Genomic DNA, 18,024 nt, shown 5'->3' with positions numbered 1-18,024 from the left:
CTCCCGCCCAAACTAGGAGCAGTGCCACCACCATTACCCAGACAGGCTTCACGGCTTTCCTTTGGGCCGAATGTCCAGATGGAGACGGCCATGGCCCGCCCCTCTTCCAACAGGCTGGAGGTGGCTGAGGCAATGAACATAGCGGGCAGGGTGGCTTCAGATGGCGCGGTGCCCATGACAGACAGGCAGACCGCTCAGACCAGGCAAGCTCCTGGCGATCATAATGCAGACGAGGGGAGGGACTCACACAGCACTGCTTTCAGGACTCAAAGAGACCAAGAGTCATTGTCTGAGGAAGAAGGCATACAAGCCCATCCTGGCTTGGATTCAGTTTTTTCTACCAGATCCTCACCTGAGGATTTCTTGGGCTTTATAGATATGTCTGCCTCTCACCAGACCATCCACGTTACAGAAGGGAAGGATTCCAACCCCCCTTTCTCCCTCCGCTCACCAATTACAAGGAGAGGCATATGATCCCTGTTGTGCACACACTCAGCCTCTTCAACTACATTTCTCAGATCACATGTTTCAACAGTTGAAGAATCAGCTCAGGGCTTCCCTGTTAGCGGATTTGACCAGGGATCTCTCTGGCACAGCATCCTCCATTCAGCACCTCCCTAGTGGCATGCAGGGAACGCAGGCAACACAGGGTTCTTCCTCAAAAATCCCATCATCTTCCAACCTGCAGTCTCCTGCAGCACACAAGTTACCTGACCCTTGTGTGGCCGCTCAAGGTAGGCACGCTCAACCTATAGAGGAGACACCTGTCGATCCAGACAATGAATTGATTGTCTTAGACGAAGAGGACTGGAGTGGGGAATCAGAATCTGAAGAGATTTCAAGCAACAGAATTTTCTAAGAACCCCATTTTCTCCCCCTCTTATGCAAGGCAATGGCGGCTCTCAGCTTACACTCGCCTGACAATCCTCCCGTTCCGTCAACGTCCAGGATTCTGACTGTGTGTCCAGACCCAAAACCTAAATCCAGGGTGCTCAAGCTCCCTGCATTACTACCTAAAGTAATCAAATCGGAGTACAATGTTCCTTTACAGTTCAAGAAGTCGGTGTCAACAGCTAACAAGTTCTATACCCAGGAACAACAGATCATGGACCAGCTGAAAGTCCCACTAGTAGACGCACCCATAGTTAATCTTCTAAATCCATCTTTGAATCCTAAAGACTCAGATGTTCACCTTAAAGATGCGACTGAACGCAAATTGAACCAAGGCCTCAGAAGGGTACATGAGGCTAGTGCGTTCTCCATCAGAGCAGCAGCAGCATCTTCTGTCTTCGCAAGGTCTTCTCTCTTATGGCTAGAGGACTTTCTGGATGGCCCACAACAGGACCCTGCCAAAGCATGCAAATACTTGTTAAAAGTCTCCCGTGCAGTGACCTTCATGGTAGATGCATCCATGGATGCCATGCAATTTGCAGCTAGGTTGTTAGCAGCGGGTGGCTCCACCCATAGAACCCTATGGCTGTGTCACTGGGAAGCAGATACTATGGCTCATTCTAACCTGGCTTCTGAGCCCTGTGTGGGAGGCAAGTTATTTGGTGACGAAGCACTAACAGGCATCTTGGAATCCAAGGACAAGAAGAAATCTGTATCCTTCTCCAGGAAAAGAGAGGACAGAAGGCTATTTCGAAGAGCCTTCCACCCATATTCATAGCCACAGTCCTTTCGGAATTCTAGTACATCAGGATGAGCTAGAAACATCCGCACCAATCTCCCTTTCTGGTACAGACAACATCCGCAGGCAAAGGGGCAACCATACGTTCCCAATAGACCAAGGTTTGGAACCCAGGCAAGAGGGAACAATAATCAATTCTGATGCCAGCACCCCTCCGGTGGGAGGACGCCTCCAACGCTTTCCTCAGTGATGGAGGGACACATCATCGAACCAATGGGTTTTATGCACCCTCAGAAATGGCCTGAAGCTGGAATTTACATCCCTCCCTCCAACAAGGTTTGTCCCCTCCCCTCCCTCGCGGACTCGACAAAAGGGCAAGAACCCTCCAAGCGATTTCCCATCTGCTCCAAATATCAGCAATAGAGCCAGTCCCAGCAGGGGAGAGATTTTTGGGAGATTACTCATTTTCTTTACTGTCGTGAAAAAAGATAGGCCATTCAGGGTGGTACTCAACCTCAAGAACCTGAACAAATACATTCAATACCACAAGTTCCGCATGGAAACCTTGCTTTCAATCAAGGAGGTGCTGAGAAAAGGGGACTTCCTCTCCTCAATTGACTTGAAGGAAGCCTACCTACATGTCCCCATCTTCCCCCCACACACACAGACGCTATCTCTGGTTCATGGTAGGGAACAACCATTTTCAATACAGGGCCATGCCCTTCGGCTTGTCTGCCCCCAGGGTGTTCACGAAGATCGTGGTTACCCTGGTAGCCCACCTCAGGACGCAAGGAGTCCACATATTTCATTACCTGGACGACTTCCTCATTCGGTCCCCATCACTAAGCAAGGCCTGGGAGGATGTGCACATTACCTTAGCCTGCTTGAAGGACCACAGCTTCTTAATCAACCAGAACAAAAGCCAGTTAGTTCCTTCCTGTCGCACTGTACATTTGGGGGCCACTATAGACTCACAATAGGGGACAATACGGCTGGCACAGGACAGAATCAACAAAATACAAGCTGCGGTATCCCACCTTATGACTCCACACCAGTAGACCTCATGCACCTAGCCTCAGTGCTCGGGTTGATGGTGGCAGCCTTCCAAACGACGCCTTGGGCATGTCGCCATTCAAGCCCCCTGAAATGGGTGTTATTGCCATTCCAGAACAAGATAGCAGCCAGGCAGCATCAGAAAGCATTATTGTCACCTGCAGTTCATCAGTCTCTACTGTGATTGGCACACGAACCCAATCTTCTCAAGGGAGTGCCGTTCCACGATGCCCCACGTATAGGGATCACGTTGGATGCCAGCCGTTCAGGCAGGGGCACCATCTGCAAGGGTTAGATGGTGCAAGGAACATAGTCACAGGAGGAAGCCAGCCTTCCAATCAATCTGCTGGAACTTCAAGCAATCTGCCTGGCACTGACACACTTCACACGCACCATAAGGTTGGGGGCAGTGATCGTCAGGACAGACGTGTCCACCAAATCTCATTTGAATCGTCGGGGGCACGCACTCTCCCCTTCTCCAGAGAGAAGCCTCACTCATTTTCCAGTGGGCGGAAGAACATCTGGAGTCGCTCACGGTGGAATACCTCGGAGGGGAGGACAGCATTTAAGCAGACTGGATGAGTCGGCAGAAGGTACATCAAGGGGAATGGAAGTTACATCCTCTGGCCTTTCAGGCAAAGCTGGCATGATTTGGCACGATCAAAGTAGATCTTTTCACCTCCAGCCTCAACCACCAAGTGAAGAGATTCTTCACCAGGTACGAGATGCCGGGGGCAGAGGGAGTAGATGCTCTTGCAGCCCACCTCTCCCAATCATTACCAAAGTGTTCCAGAGAATCCGAGCTGAACGGGCAACGGTTCTGCTGGTGACTTCTTGGTGGCCAAGGAGACTTTGATTTCTGGAACTCATCAACCTATCAGTCTGTCCCCCATGGAGAATTCCTCTCAGGGAAGATCTGTTATCACAGGGACATTTTCTCCATCTGGATCCTGGCTGGCTGGCTCTTCTTGTGTGGAGATTGAACGGCAACGTCTCTTAAAGAAAGGCATTCCAAGGCAAGTTGTGAAGACAATGATGGCCTCCAGGCGCCCTTCTACCGTTCGAATATACAAGGCCACATGGAAAGCCTTCTTGTCTTGGTCGCACAAACAAGGCGTAAATCCAAGTAAGGCAGGTATTAAAGAGATCCTCTCATTCCTGTAGCAGAGCTTAACAATGGGACTCAGGCCAAACACTTTGAGATGTTAAGCTTCGACTTTGTCATCAATCTTATCTAAGTTTCCTGAAAAGCCACTGGGTTCTCACCCATTCTTAAGCTGTTTCCTTCAAGGGGCAACGTTATAGGTGCCACCTACCGTCCATTGTTTCCCGACTTGGGACCTACACAAGATCTTAATGGCCCTACAGAAACCTCCCTTCAAGCCATTAAGTCAAGTTCTCCATTTACTGTCCTTTAAAGTTCTGTTCCTTGTGGCCATTACTTCAGTCTGTCGTGTTTCTGAGCTGAATGCCCTGCCTGTAGATAAGAATTTCTGTGTTTTTCATAAAGATAGGGTAGTACTTTGTACTGTACCTTCCTTTCGTCCTAAGGTTCTCCTGTGCATGGAAAGATGATATCAGATGGGTAACTAGCTCCACCTAGTGGTTGAAGGCAAAAGAGTACTGCTGACGTTTTACTGTAGCTCCGTCCCTGGTCTGCGCCTGCTCCGTGCTCAGTTTCTCTTTTGCCTCACAGAAAAGTGGTTGGATTCTCTCCGTGATTCAGGCTTGTAGCGTTTTTGTTGTTTGGATCTTCTGTGTGAGTTCGTTCTTGTTCTTTCCCTCCAAGTTTTCTTATTCCTTCTGTAATAGTTTAAACAAACAACCAAAGGGGTTCCTTCTGTCTCTTTCCTTCTGACCTTCCCCCGTGGCGAGGAACAGCCAGCCCCTCCCCGCGGCTCTGGCAGCCGTCGACCTATTCAGACTCCCTCTTTAACTAATTTCGCTGACGTTCCTCCTCGTTCACCAGGCTGCAGCGTCGGCGGTTTTCAACCTTGGCAGCAGCCTTCCCAGGGCTCGATACCCAGGCTTACACCCAGTTATTTCTTGCTGTTTGCGAGCGGCTTTCGTTTTTACCTGCTCTGTAGCGGGAGAGGAGGTAGACGCGCAGAAGCAATAGAGGGGAAGACGCCGGCCCCTGTTAAATTGCAAGCTTCGCCCGGTTGTTTACTAGCAGCATTTATTAACCCTATAAGTCCCGCAGTGTGTGCCCGCGATGGGGAAAGCCACGCACAAAACGAAACACCTCTCAAAGGGGTTAAAGCCGCCTCCCCGCATGGCATCAACAGGCACAGTATCACAGCCCCTTCCCACCCTGGGATTGGAGCAGGCTCATTCCTCGGGGGATCATTCTGAAGTAGCGGCAGCCCGCCCCTCTACCGTCAGGCACGAGGTGGCTGAGGCTCAGATTCTGGCGGGCAGGGTGACTACAGAAGGCAGGATATCTGCCCCACATAAGCGAACTTGTAGAGATGGTCAAGCTTCTGTACACCATACAAGGGACCAGAGAGACCTGGAACCCCTCTCTGATGACGAAGGCAGCCAGCTCCAGCCTCCCTTAGATGCTATTTTTTCTACTACCTCCTCTCCTGACACATTTGCTGGGTTTTTGGATGAACCAATCCCTGTTCAACAGGTTCAATCTGCTGAAGGGCATAGGCTCTACTCTTCTCATACTCAGGCTTGCCCTGTTCAGTTACATCTGTCAGCGCATTCAATTCAACAGCTTAAGGAGCAGCTTAGAGAGGCTCTCTTATTGGATCTAGCCAGGGACTTGTCTTCTCAAAATACTTCAGGCCCCCACCCCTCAAGGTATCCACTTACAGATCACTCGAGGACAGATCTTCGCCCTCCTCCTGGCCGCTTATCTCCAGATCCCCATGCGGCATCTCAAGGCAGACATCTACAGCTCCCTGACCAGGAGCCTATGGATGCAGAAAATGAATTGATTGTCTTGGATGAGGAGGAATGGAGTGGGGAGTCGGAATCTGAGGAGATTCTATCTACCAGGATATTTCAAGAGGCTCATTTTCTTCCTCTGCTGTGCAAGGCGATGGAAGCCCTTACCCTTACCTCTACAGAGGATCCTCCTACTCCATCCACCTCGAGAGTGTCAGCAGTATGTCCGGATCCAAAACCTAGGTCGAGAGTGTTGAAGCTTCCTTCTCTTCTTCCAAAGGTGCTCAAATCAGAATTTGACCTTCCTTTACAATTCAAAAAGTCAGTTTCCATCGCCAACAAGTATTATACACTAGAACAACCGCTCATGGATCAGTTGAAGGTCCTGCTCATAGACGCGCCTATAGTCAATCTCCTGAACCCATCTTTGAACCCGAAAGACTCAGATGCTCACCTCAAGGATGCCACTGAGCGTAAGATGGACCAGGGGCTTAGAAGAGTTCACGAGGCTAGTGCGCTTTCCATCAGGGCAGCAGCAGCCTCCTCAGTGTTTGCTCGAGCTTCCCTTCTCTGGTTGGAGGACCTGCTGGATGACCCACAGCAAGATCCAACCCAAGTGCGCAAATCTCTGCTGAAGGTCTCTCGGGCGGTTACCTTCATGGCAGACGCGTCCATGGATGCTATGCAGTTCTCAGCAAGGTCACTGACGGCAGGGGTCTTCACGAGAAGAACCCTTTGGCTTTGTCACTGGGAAGCAGACCCTGTAGCTCGCTCGAACCTTGCCTCGGAACGCTATGTGGGAGGCACATTATTCGGGGACACCGCCCTCGCGCATGTCTTGGAAACTAAGGAAAAGAAAAAGTCCATGCCATCCACCAGGAAAAGGGATGATGGCAGAGCCTTTCGTTGGTCATTCCATCCATATTTTCCGTCGCACTCCTTTCGGGGCTCACGTTCCTTTCGAAGACAGAAGGACGCCCGCTCCAGCCGTCCCTTCTGGAACAGACAGCGCAGCCAGCTTAAGTCCCAACAACACCTTTCGGGTCGCTATGGATTCACATCCCAGTCACGTGGAAACAGAGGTCAGTTCTGACGCCTCCGCCTCGCCGGTGGGTGGCCGTCTCCAACAGTTTACTCACCGATGGAAGGACTTGTCCTCCGATCGGTGGGTCCTACACACTCTTTGATACGGCCTTCGCCTGGAATTTTCTTCCACCCCTCCGGCGAGATTCATTCCATCCCCTCTATCAACGAATCCACACAAGAGAGACAAAGTTTTGCGGTCAGTTTCCCATCTTCTGCACATAGCAGCCATCGAGAAAGTTCCTCCAGGAGAGAGGTTCCTGGGAAGTTACTCTCTGTTCTTCACCATCGGGGAAAAAGACCTGTCCAGGCCTGTGTTAGACCTCAAGAGTCTAAACCGCTTCATAAAATACCGCAAGTTTCGTATGGACACCTTGCTTTCAATCAAGGAAGCGCTGAGGATAGGGGACTTCCTCTCCTCTATCGACCTGAAGGAGGCATACCTACACATACCAATCTTTCCCCCTCACAGAAGGTACCTCCGCTTCGCGGTGGGACAAGAACATTATCAATTCAAGGCCATGCCCTCTGGCCTGTCGTCTGCCCCCAGGGTATTCACAAAGGTCGTGGTTGTCCTGGTGGCACACCTCAGGACTCTGGGGATTCATATATTTCCTTATCTGGACGACTTTCTGATTCGCTCACCATCATTTCAAAAGGCATGGGAAGACTTCCATGTCACCCTGGCCTGTCTAAAGGACCATGGCTTCCTGATCAACGAGGCCAAAAGCCATCTCTTTCCGTCCAACCGCATTACACATTTGGGAGCAACTATAGACTCTCTACATGGCCTCCTCACTTTGTCCCAAGACAGAGTCAGCAAGATTCGACAAGTAACATTGGATATCCTATCATCCCCCTCGCCAGACCTGATGAAATTGGCAACGCTTCTCGGCTTGATGGTGTCCACGTTCCAGACGACGCCTTGGGCACGTCATCACTCCCGCACACTTCAGTGGGCACTTCTGCCCTTTCAATCCGACATAGCATCCAGACATCACCGCAGGATAACTCTGTCACCACAGGTTCGACAGTCACTGTTTTGGTGGACCCACAAATTCAATCTAACGAGAGGCGTTCCCTTCCAGGATCCACCACACACCCTGATAACATCAGATGCCAGCTTATCAGGTTGGGGAGCCATATGCGACAGGCAGGTGGTTCAAGGCACATGGTCTCTGCTGGAGTCCACTCTGCCGATCAATTTCCTCGAACTGCGTGCAGTTAGTCTGGCCCTCAGGCACTACGCGACCTCCAGACAGTTGGGAGCGGTGCTGGTCAGAACAGACAATGTGTCGGCCAAATCTTATTTGAACCGTCAGGGGGGCACACGCTCCCTCCTTCTTCAGAAGGAGGCCTTTCTCCTCTTCCAGTGGGCAGAGAACAATGTCGACTCGATAGCGGCAGAATATCTCAAGGGAGAGGACAACAGCCAAGCGGACTGGCTCAGTCGGGAAAAGCTACTTCAAGGGGAATGGACTCTTCACCCAGAGGCTTTTCGTCAGATAGTGAAACGTTTTGGCCACATTCATGTGGACCTCTTTGCCACCAGGCACAATCGGCAGGTGAAGAGATTCTTCTCCCGGTATGTGACACCAGGCGCGGAAGGGACAGATGCCTTAACTTCCCGGTGGCCTCCGGGCAGACTGTATGCCTTTCCTCCGATTCCAGTTATTCCCAGGGTGATCAAAAAGCTTCGGACCGAGAGATCGGCACTCCTATTAGTGGCTCCATGGTGGCCACGGAGACCTTGGTTTCCAGCCCTTCTCGACCTGTCGGTGGAACCACCATGGCAGATTCCAGTACGAAGGGACCTACTCTCTCAGGGACAGCTCCGCCACCCGGCTCCAGAGTGGTGGGCGCTTCATGTATGGAACTTGAACGGAGGAGACTCTTGAAAAAAGGCATCTCTCCCCAAGTGTTGGAAACTATGATGGCTTCTAGACGCCCTTCCACACTCAGAATTTGAGAGCACATGGAAGGCCTTCTCATCCTGGTCACAGAAGAAAGGAATTCTTCCTCGGAAGGCGGGGGTCAACCAGATATTGTCTTTTCTACAAGACGTATTATCTTTGGGCCTCAGACCAAATACCCTGAAGCGCCAAGTTTCGGCCTTGTCGGCAATCCTCTCCAGATCTCTGGATAATCCAATCGGATCTCACCCTTTCGTCAAATGTTTCCTCGGGTGCGACGGTAACAGCACCACCTACGGTGCACCGCTACCCAACTTGGGATTTACATAAAGTTTTATCAGCCCTTCAAAGACCTCCATTTGAACCTCTGAGTCAGGTTTCCCTCCGTCTTCTCTCCTTTAAAGTCTTGTTTCTCGTGGCCATCACTTCGGCCCGTAGAGTGTCTGAGTTGAATGCCTTATCCGTCCATAAAATTTTTTGTATGTTTCATAAGGATAGAGTAGTCCTACGTACTGTTCCTTCCTTCCGTCCCAAAGTGTTGTCTACTTTCCATTGCCAGCAAGAGCTGGTATTGCCGTCCTTTTGTCCGAATCCTGTCCACCCTTTAGAGAAAGCCTGGCACTCTCTTGATGTGTGAAGAGCACTTAAAGTTTATATTTCCAAGACAAAGCCAATTCGGAAAACAGATAATTTGTTTGTCTCTTTCCACCCTACCTCCCTAGGGAATAAGGTGTCCACGTCCACACTAGCCAGGTGGATTAAGGCATGCATATCATTAGCTTATGCCTCTCTAAGATTAGCTCACCCTACCGGAGTAGTAGCTCACTCTACCAGAGCAGCGGCCACATCAGCGGCCTTTTCCCGTAATGCCCCTCTAGCGGAGATTTGTAGAGCAGCCACATGGTCCACTCCCAATACGTTCATTAAGCATTATAAAATAGACTCCTATGCTTCATCGGAGGCAGCCTTTGGGAGGAGGGTGCTACAGCACGTCCTCAAGGATCATTCGTGACCACAGCCCAGCATTATTCCCACCCTACATGGGTCAGCTTTGGTATGTCCCATCTGATATCATCTTTCCATGCACAGGAGAAGAGACATTTGGTCTTACCGTGAAATCGGTCTTCTCTGTGCATGTCAGAGATGATATCAGGGCCACTCCCTATGAGTGCTGGGCTGCCTTTATAAGCACGGTTAGCCCTGGAGCAGAGAGTGTATGAGTACTGTTGTCTTGTCTTGTTTGTGGCGTCTATTGGCCTGATTTCGTGGGCTTGTCATTGGAAACTGAGCACGGAGCAGGCGCAGACCAGGGACGGAGCTACAGTAAAACGTCAGCAGTACTCTTTTGCCTTCAACCACTAGGTGGAGCTAGTTACGCATCTGATATCATCTTTGACATGCACAGAGAAAACCGATTTCACGGTAAGACCAAATGTCTCTTCTATCTACCTTTCACTGTCAGCAAGACTTAGTGCGCCCTTCCTTCTGTCTTAACCCTGTGCACCCCACAGAACAAGCGTGGCGCTTACTGGACGTGAGAAGAACCTTAAAATATATATATCCAAAACTAAGCCCTTTTGCAAGACATACAGTTTATTTGTCTCATTTCATCCAGCTTCAATAAGAAACAAGGTTTCAACCTCCACCCTTGCTAGGTGGATCAGGGCATGTATTACCTTGGCATACGCTTCACTGCAACTAGCGCAACCAGCCAGGATAGTGGCTCATTCCACTAGAGCAGCAGCCACAATGGCGGCATTCTTGAGAAATGCTTCACTAACGGAGATATGTAAAGCGGCCACATGGGCCACTCCCAATACATTTATTAGACACTATAAGATCAATACCTATGCTTCCGCAGAAGCAGCCTTTTGGAGGAGAGTGCTACAGCATGTTCTCTCCGGCTATAAATGAATTCAGCCCAGCAATATTCCCACCCTACATGGGTCAGCTTTGGTATGTTCCACTTGATATCATCTTTCCATGCACAGGAGAAGAGACTTTTGGTCTTACTGTGAAAACGGTCTTCTCTGTGCATATCAAAGATGATATCAAGGCCACTCCCTAGGAGAGCTGGGCTGCAATCATTGGTGCCTGGTAGGCCTCTTGCAGAGAGTGTATGAGTGCTGTTGCTTGACTTTTCACATCGTGCTTCCTGACAATGCTCTCAGTACTAGTTAGCTTGTCATCAAGAACTGAGCTGGGCGCTACATAGAACAGGAAGTTCCTGCAAAAATCAACAGTGCTCTTCTGCCTTCAACCGCTAGGTGGCGCTACTTACCCACCTGATATCATCTTTGACATGCACAGAGAAGACCGTTTTTACGGTAAGACCAAAAGTCTCATTTATAGTGCGCTTCTAAGCACTCTTAATTGTATTCAGTGAGACTTGCTTTCAAGTAAGTGTGTACACCAGCCTTCCCAGCCTTTGGGTCCCCAGATGTTGGTGGACTACAGTTCTCATAATTCCTGGCCATTGGTCATGCTGGATGGGGTTGATGGGAGTTATAATCCAGCAACATCTGTGGCCTTCAAAGAAAAGGATGAGTTCAGATACTTGTGCATATTGGTGTGTCCTCCTAAAGTTTTTTTCATTGTCCTAAAAGTCATAGGAATTTGCAAGCCAAACCTCATGTGTACATAGTGTAGTTAAATTATTTAATTTTGGTCTAAGAAAATGAATTTGATATTTAAAAGTGTACTTGAAGCAAATCCTCCTCTATATAGCCTTTTCTGGACACATTTGAATAATTACTTTTTTGTAAACTGCTTTGAGGTATATATATATATATATATATATAAATTATAGGGAGATGGTAACATTTTTGATGCTGGATTGTTTTTCACTTTTTAATAAGTATTGTCTGAAAAGAATAATCATACTTTTCTTTTAAAAAAGTATTAGTGATACCAATTATTTTAACCCTGTCTTACATGAGTATATTTTTAGAATATTTGGGCAGACTCTCACAGTCCTTTGTTGGAAATTAGCTTTCCCTTTGAGCTACCATACTTGCCCTAGAAAATCTTGACTTCTCGTTTTGCTGTATCTTTATAGATATGAACTGGAGGACATTGAATTGAAGCACAACTCCACATTAAAGCAGTTAATGAGGGAATTCAATACCCAGCTGGCACAAAAGGACCAGGAATTAGAAACAACCATAAAAGAAACTATCAGTGAGTTGGAACGGTGTCTTGTATCAGTTTTAAATGGCTATATCTCCTGTACATTCAAACATCAGACCCTTTTTTGTACAGTCAATTTAGAAGAAAGAACAACGATAGATGGAAGGAATAGATAAGGGTGTACTGAAGAACAATTTAGGAGCTAACAAAGTTTGAATTTCCTCCTATCTAGTCTCAATTCCATTCCTAGGTTTGAATTCTCATGCAATACTATAATATATACATAAAAATTCAGATACACAAACCCATTAATTTATTATATATGAATTTTGCAAAGATTTCTGAAAACAAATTGTGGTGATGGGTTAACAGGTGTTGAGATATGTAGAAAGTACCATAAAATCTATTTAGTGTTTTGCAGTTAAAAGTATGCATTCAATTTGTGCTTCAAACCAAACTGTAGAAAGGTGTGTATAGTTTGGGATCATTGAGGGCAGTTATAAAAGGCCATTTATCACCTATGTGACATAGAGGTAGCTGAAGTTTGTATTGTACACAAATTACCTCTGTTTCTTGTCAGCCCTGAGAATCAACAGTTGTAAAAGGTACTTAGGTGGTTACTGTGGTCACTGGCTTGAATCCTAAGGTAAGGAAGTACAGAGAAGGAAAGTTTTCCATCCCTCCTCCCCACTGCAGCCTCCTGGAAAAGCCTGTTTGGATGTAAGGGGGGGGGGCTCCAGAGCAATGTGGGATGGGGTGCAAGGGGTTGCTGGTAGAAGGGAATAATCCAAAATGGGACACCTTCCCTAATAAGAAGCCCCCCCCCATCCTATCCTGCAATGTTCAGGAGGACCCTGACTTCTGGAGAGGCTTTGCCAGGGCACATGGGGAGCATAACGGGTATTGAGGAGGAGAGGTTTCGAAAACGTTCCTTCTGTATGCTTAACATAACTTACCTCCTTCTACTCCCCCCCAGTGCAAGAACATGCCTGCTAGGGAGCTAGCATTGCAGCTCTGGCCCATCCAGCAAGGTCTTTTGGATTGCCTTTTCTGCTTTTAGGTATTTTTTATTTGTCTTACTGATTGGCTCAGTATAGGAGAGGAGAGTTCCAACTGACTGATCAATAGCTGTAAAATAAAAAAAAGTAGAGGAAGAAGAGGTGGTAGATAAGCAGCTGACTTCTTACTAAGCTTTAGAGTGAAATGTAACTTGTGGTCTACTACTTCAAGCATCATGTTGTCTGTTGATTTTAATACGATACTGGCTTTAATGGCCCAACACTGAGCCAGCCTGTTCTTGTGTGCAAAAAGACACCTGTGAACTAAAATAAGAAAAAATATATCAATTACATTTTTGCATTTTGAAACCTCACAAGATGCTAATAGAATTGCTTTGTTTTTCATGAATTTGTTTGTTTGGGGTTTTCTCTGTTACTATAATTTACTTTTTGGACATGTCTAGAATGCCTTGCTGCTAATTTAATTAAAATTAAAATAGCCACCCAGTCATATGTCATATTAACACAGTTGATCATTTCTAAAACAGGTAAAGCCCAGGAGGTTGAGTCTGAACTGATAGAAAGTCACCATGCAGAGATAACTCAACTACATAAAAAGATGCTAGAAAAAGATGATGTCTTACAAAGGACGGTGAAAAAGTATGAAGAAATCCTTGAGGTATGTGCTGTATTGCTTGTTTTGGGTTGTTTTAAAAGTTAGAGTATAGTTTAATCTTGTACTATTTGGTACATGATATAGATTTGGTCTTGTACACAGCTAGTTAAGGAATGGATAGGTTCATCAATGCCACTGAAGTATATGGAGCATTATCTAAAAGAAATAGTTATATTAATTACAGTTACTGGTATCCATACCAGTAGATTAGGAAAATAAGCATTTGTTGCATTGGAGTTGAATTGGGAATAAAAGGATAGTTAGGCACTGAACCTGCAATAGTCTATTGCAGACTTACTATGCAAGAAAATGGCAAGAAAAAAATGAGACAATCAGTGGGAGGTAGTAAGGGGACCTAGGCACATGAGGATGAGTTTCCTGTGTATCCTGACATTGGTAGAATAAATGTTGATGGAAGCAAAGGACCATGTAGGTTCTATAACCAAATGTCGTGAAGTCACAGCACCTTCACCAAGGCAGGTTCTTTTCTTCTAAAAACAGCGCTGCACAGATATTGTACCTTTCCTCATTAGAGTAGGTCAGTAAAATACTTGTTATAGGATGGCTTATAGGCCTGCGAACGCAGTTTTCTCCAATCTGTGAAGCTTCCACTCAGATTCCAAGGTGAAAACACTCGGCGTGTTTTCCATTAAGATAAAAACAAGAGTCCCAAGCATAGGGTAACATAATGCTTGGAATAGCTTAGTGTTATCAAAGCTGAGAAAATAAGAGGAACGTTATTGGAAACAAACTCTGAACATAGCCTTTATGGTCAGTTCAGTGGGATCAGCTTAGGCAAAAATGCTGCTAATTGTAAGACTCTCTATATACAATCTGCAAGGTCAATTAATATTAAATTAATAGTTGTACTGGCTTTTAAGTCCTTTAATTAAGTGGACCTTCATAAACTATCAGAATGTTACATCAAAGATAAGTGACTATCTGGCAGTTTAGAAGAAGCCCAAACTTGAAGTCTGATGAGAAACCATTTTTTGGTGTTATCAATGTTATTTGAAGCTAATCTTTAAAATAATAAAAAGTACCAAACAGAGCAATCCTGTGCATATTGAGTGGATCTTTAATGGGGCTTACTCCCAGGTAAGTGGGCATAGAACTGCAGCCAAAGACATCTTGCAGTAATATTTACAAAGGGGTGGGACAAAAAAAGTGCTTTTAACAGGTTACTGAATAAACTAGGAAGCAGGAATATGTATTCAGGTGTGAAATCCTATCTTTTTCTTGGAGCCTTTCAAACAGGTAGATAAATGTGAGGTTCATAAGATCTTACTGATGGTCATAATTAGAGGTGGTATTCAACTAACGCGTCCCATTAGTCCAAGGATTTCTACTTGCACAACAGAACTTTCCCTCCTTTTCTCCCCCCATGCGTGCCCTGTGCCCTCCCCAAATCTCCTCCAGCGGGTTGTGGGAGCCCCTAGAACAGATTTAGGGAACACACTGGGGGAGGAGAGGTGGTAAGTCCTGTTGGGCAAGCGGAAATCCTTGCGCTGATGGGACTGTGACTTATCAGTATGTTGGATAAATCTTAGATTTTTGGAAAAGTTTCTCTGGTGAAGTATTCACAACTAAAGATAGGATAGTGGATGGAATTTGCTCTGGTGCACTTGATCATTACATTTAGTAGTGTTGAGAAGGAAACCCTTTTCCTGTAATAGAAGGGATGCAGAAGGAAATGGAAAGGTTGGCTCACTGCCTTGAGACAACTGAACTGTCTTAATCGGGCTTCCTCAACTGGTAGTCCTTCAGCTGTTTCAGACTACAAATTACCTCAGTCTGGTTTAAATAAATTGTTGAATTAAATTGCACATAATTGTCCATTGTTGGGGCATCTTGTGTGTTCTGCATTCAGTCTGCGACATAGTAAAGTGAAGCCATAGAAAGGGGATTTAGAATGGATGTTACAGACACACTTGGATGAAAGCAGATTATTTAGATCCATTCCAATCGGGCTTCAGAACTGGACATGGAACTGAAACAGCCTTGGTTGCCCTGGTGGATGATATGAGGAGGGCGTTGGATAGGGGAGAATATACCCTCCTTGTCCTCCTGGACCTTTCAGCGGCTTTTGATACTGTCGACCACGGTATCCTCTTAGATCGCCTGGAGGGATTAGGTATAGGGGGCACTGTTTTACGGTGGCTCCGTTCCTATCTCTCAGACAGGCATGAGCGGGTGGCATTGGGGGATGAGTTTTCAGACCCTTGGCCTCTCACTTGTGGAGTGCCACAGGGTTCTGTTCTCTCCCCCATGCTATTCAACATCTATGTAAAGCCGCTGGGGACCATCATCAGGAGATTTGGGCTGCAGTGCCACTCAGCTCTATCTCTCGTTTAAGTCCTCAGCAGAGTTGGCTGTGGATACCATGTCCAAGTGCCTGGAATCTGTAAGTGGATGGATGGGAAGGAATAGGCTGAAGCTGAACCCCGATAAGACCGAGGTGTTGCTCATGGGAGACAAGAGAAGATTAGGAGATATAGACCTGGTGTTTGATGGTGTAAGATTACCCTTGAAAGACCAGGTCCGCAGCCTTGGGGTCATTTTAGACTCCCAGCTGTCCATGGAGGCTCAGATTTCGGCAGCGAGCTGGGCGGCTTGGTACCAATTACATCTGATACGAAGGCTGCAACCCTACCTTCCTGTTCATCTGCTCCCACGGGTGATACATGCCCTGGTCTCCTCTCGCTTAGACTACTGTAATGCGCTCTACGTGGGGCTACCCTTGAAAACGGTCCGGAAATTACAATTGGTACAAAATGCGGCGGCACGGCTGATTAAGAACAGCCGTCGTCGTGATCACATCACTCCGGTGTTAGTAGATCTACACTGGTTGCCAATTGTTTACCGGGCGCAATTCAAGGTGTTGGTCTTGACCTTTAAAGCCCTATACGGTTTCGGCCCAGTTTATCTGAAGGAGCGCCTCCAGCATCACCAATTATGCCGCCTGACGAGATCAGCCACACAGGACCTCCTCTCGGTTCCACCAACTAAAACAGCAAGGTTGGTACGGACCAGAGAGAGGGCATTTTCAATTGTGGCCCCCACCCTCTGGAATTCCCTCCCGTTTGATCTTCATCATGCCCCCTCCTTAATTGGTTTCCGCCGAGCCTTGAAGACCTGGCTATTCAGGCAGGCCTATGGGATTTCTGGGATGGGTTAGTTGTTAACGTGTTATTAACTGGAAGAGTGGGTTAGATGATTGATGGTCTTATCTATTTTATATTGTATCTTAGTGTATTAATGTACGTCGCCTAGAGTGGCCGTTAATTCGGCCAGATAGGCGACTCAGAAATAAAATTTTATTATTATTATTATGTGTGAGAAATGAGCTCAGCCTGTCATAGAGCACAAGCGGAAGTGGAGGTAGGGCAGAAGCAATTTACTGGCACAAAGAGACATGTAGGAAGTGTGGCTCAAAGATTACAGTAACATCAGTACTGTTTTGTCTGGAGGTTCTTGCTGATCTACACTTGCATGTCCTTTGATGTCATTTTCCATAATCCTATCTGTCCTCTCTTTGAGTGATACTATGAAAAGCATCCTTGCCTACAGCTAACTTTTATGAGCATGGTTATTGTAATCTGTGCTGCTTTTCAGCTGCTTTTTAAACTGAATCTACAGAGTTGAAGTTAAGGAATTTATTGCACCTGTTTCACGTTCATAAATGATTTAGAGATGGGGTGAGTAGTGAGGTAGCCAAGTTTACTTCTTTGCACAGCACATGGTTAAACTATGGAATTCGCTCCTACAAGAGGTTGTGATGGCCACCAACTTGGATGGCTTTAAAAGAAGAATAGATAAATTCAAGGAGGAAAAGGCTATCAACAGTTACTAGCCACGATGGCTATGTTCTATCTCCACTGTCAGAGGTAGTATGCCTCTGAATGCCAGTTGCTGGAAATCACAAGTGGGTAGAATGCTATTGTGTTCAGGTCCTGCTTGTGGGCTTCCTGCTGGTTGTCCATAGTGAGAACAGGATGCTGGACTAAACGGACCATTGGCCTGATCCAGCAGACTCTTGTTATGTTCTTATGAATGGTCACATTTTTCTGCTTTTCTTATTTGGCATCAGGATTACATATGGACAATGCCAGTTTGAGTTGTGTTTTCTAAAGTGGTAGCTGGAAAAACAAGAAACTGGGAACAAAAAAATCAGACTCAAAACTGCCTGTAATATGGATGTGAATGCTTTATAAAAAAATTAAAAACATGTGAATAACATGTACGTATCTGTCATAACTGAATGAGCAAGAGTAAATATAACCAGTATATACAAAAACAACTCCTGAAATACAATATCAAAACATATGACCAAACACATTTAGACAAGGTTTAAATGCCCACTGAATTGTTTGCAAGGCACTTTGAGGGTAAAGTTGCTCACCTCCGTGGCTGTCTTGATGCCTCCTCCACATCTACTGTAGTCCCCAATGGGGTGTCCAGTGCAACATCTGCTGCAACTTCTTGGGAACGGTTTCAGTTGATGCGGCCTGATGACGTAGACAAGGTGCTTGCAATGATGCGGCCAGCAACGTGTCCTCTTGACCTTTGCCCTTCTTGGCTTATTAAAGCTTGCCGAGGGGGGTTGACTGAGTGGATCCAGGGTGTGGTCAATGCATCATTGTG

The 18,024-nt window shown here is 46.6% G+C and overlaps 1 protein-coding gene across 4 annotated transcripts in view; it reads left to right on the top strand.

Moving 5' to 3' along the window:
- The window catches only part of GOLGA4 (golgin A4), a 108,945-nt gene that overhangs the window by 46,419 nt on the left and 44,502 nt on the right, over positions 1-18,024 (top strand). For all 4 annotated transcript variants that reach the window (XM_061585891.1, XM_061585889.1, XM_061585888.1 and 1 more), the window contains 2 exons: positions 11,636-11,757; positions 13,253-13,383. In XM_061585891.1, coding sequence (XP_061441875.1) covers positions 11,636-11,757; positions 13,253-13,383 — 253 coding nt within the window. The remainder of the gene's footprint in view (positions 1-11,635; positions 11,758-13,252; positions 13,384-18,024) is intronic.

The sequence above is a fragment of the Rhineura floridana genome, chromosome 10 (assembly GCF_030035675.1).
Source record: "Rhineura floridana isolate rRhiFlo1 chromosome 10, rRhiFlo1.hap2, whole genome shotgun sequence".
Taxonomy (NCBI): Eukaryota; Metazoa; Chordata; class Lepidosauria; order Squamata; family Rhineuridae; genus Rhineura; species Rhineura floridana.
Note: the sequence above shows the minus strand (reverse complement) of the source record. Positions and strands in the feature narration are given on the sequence as shown.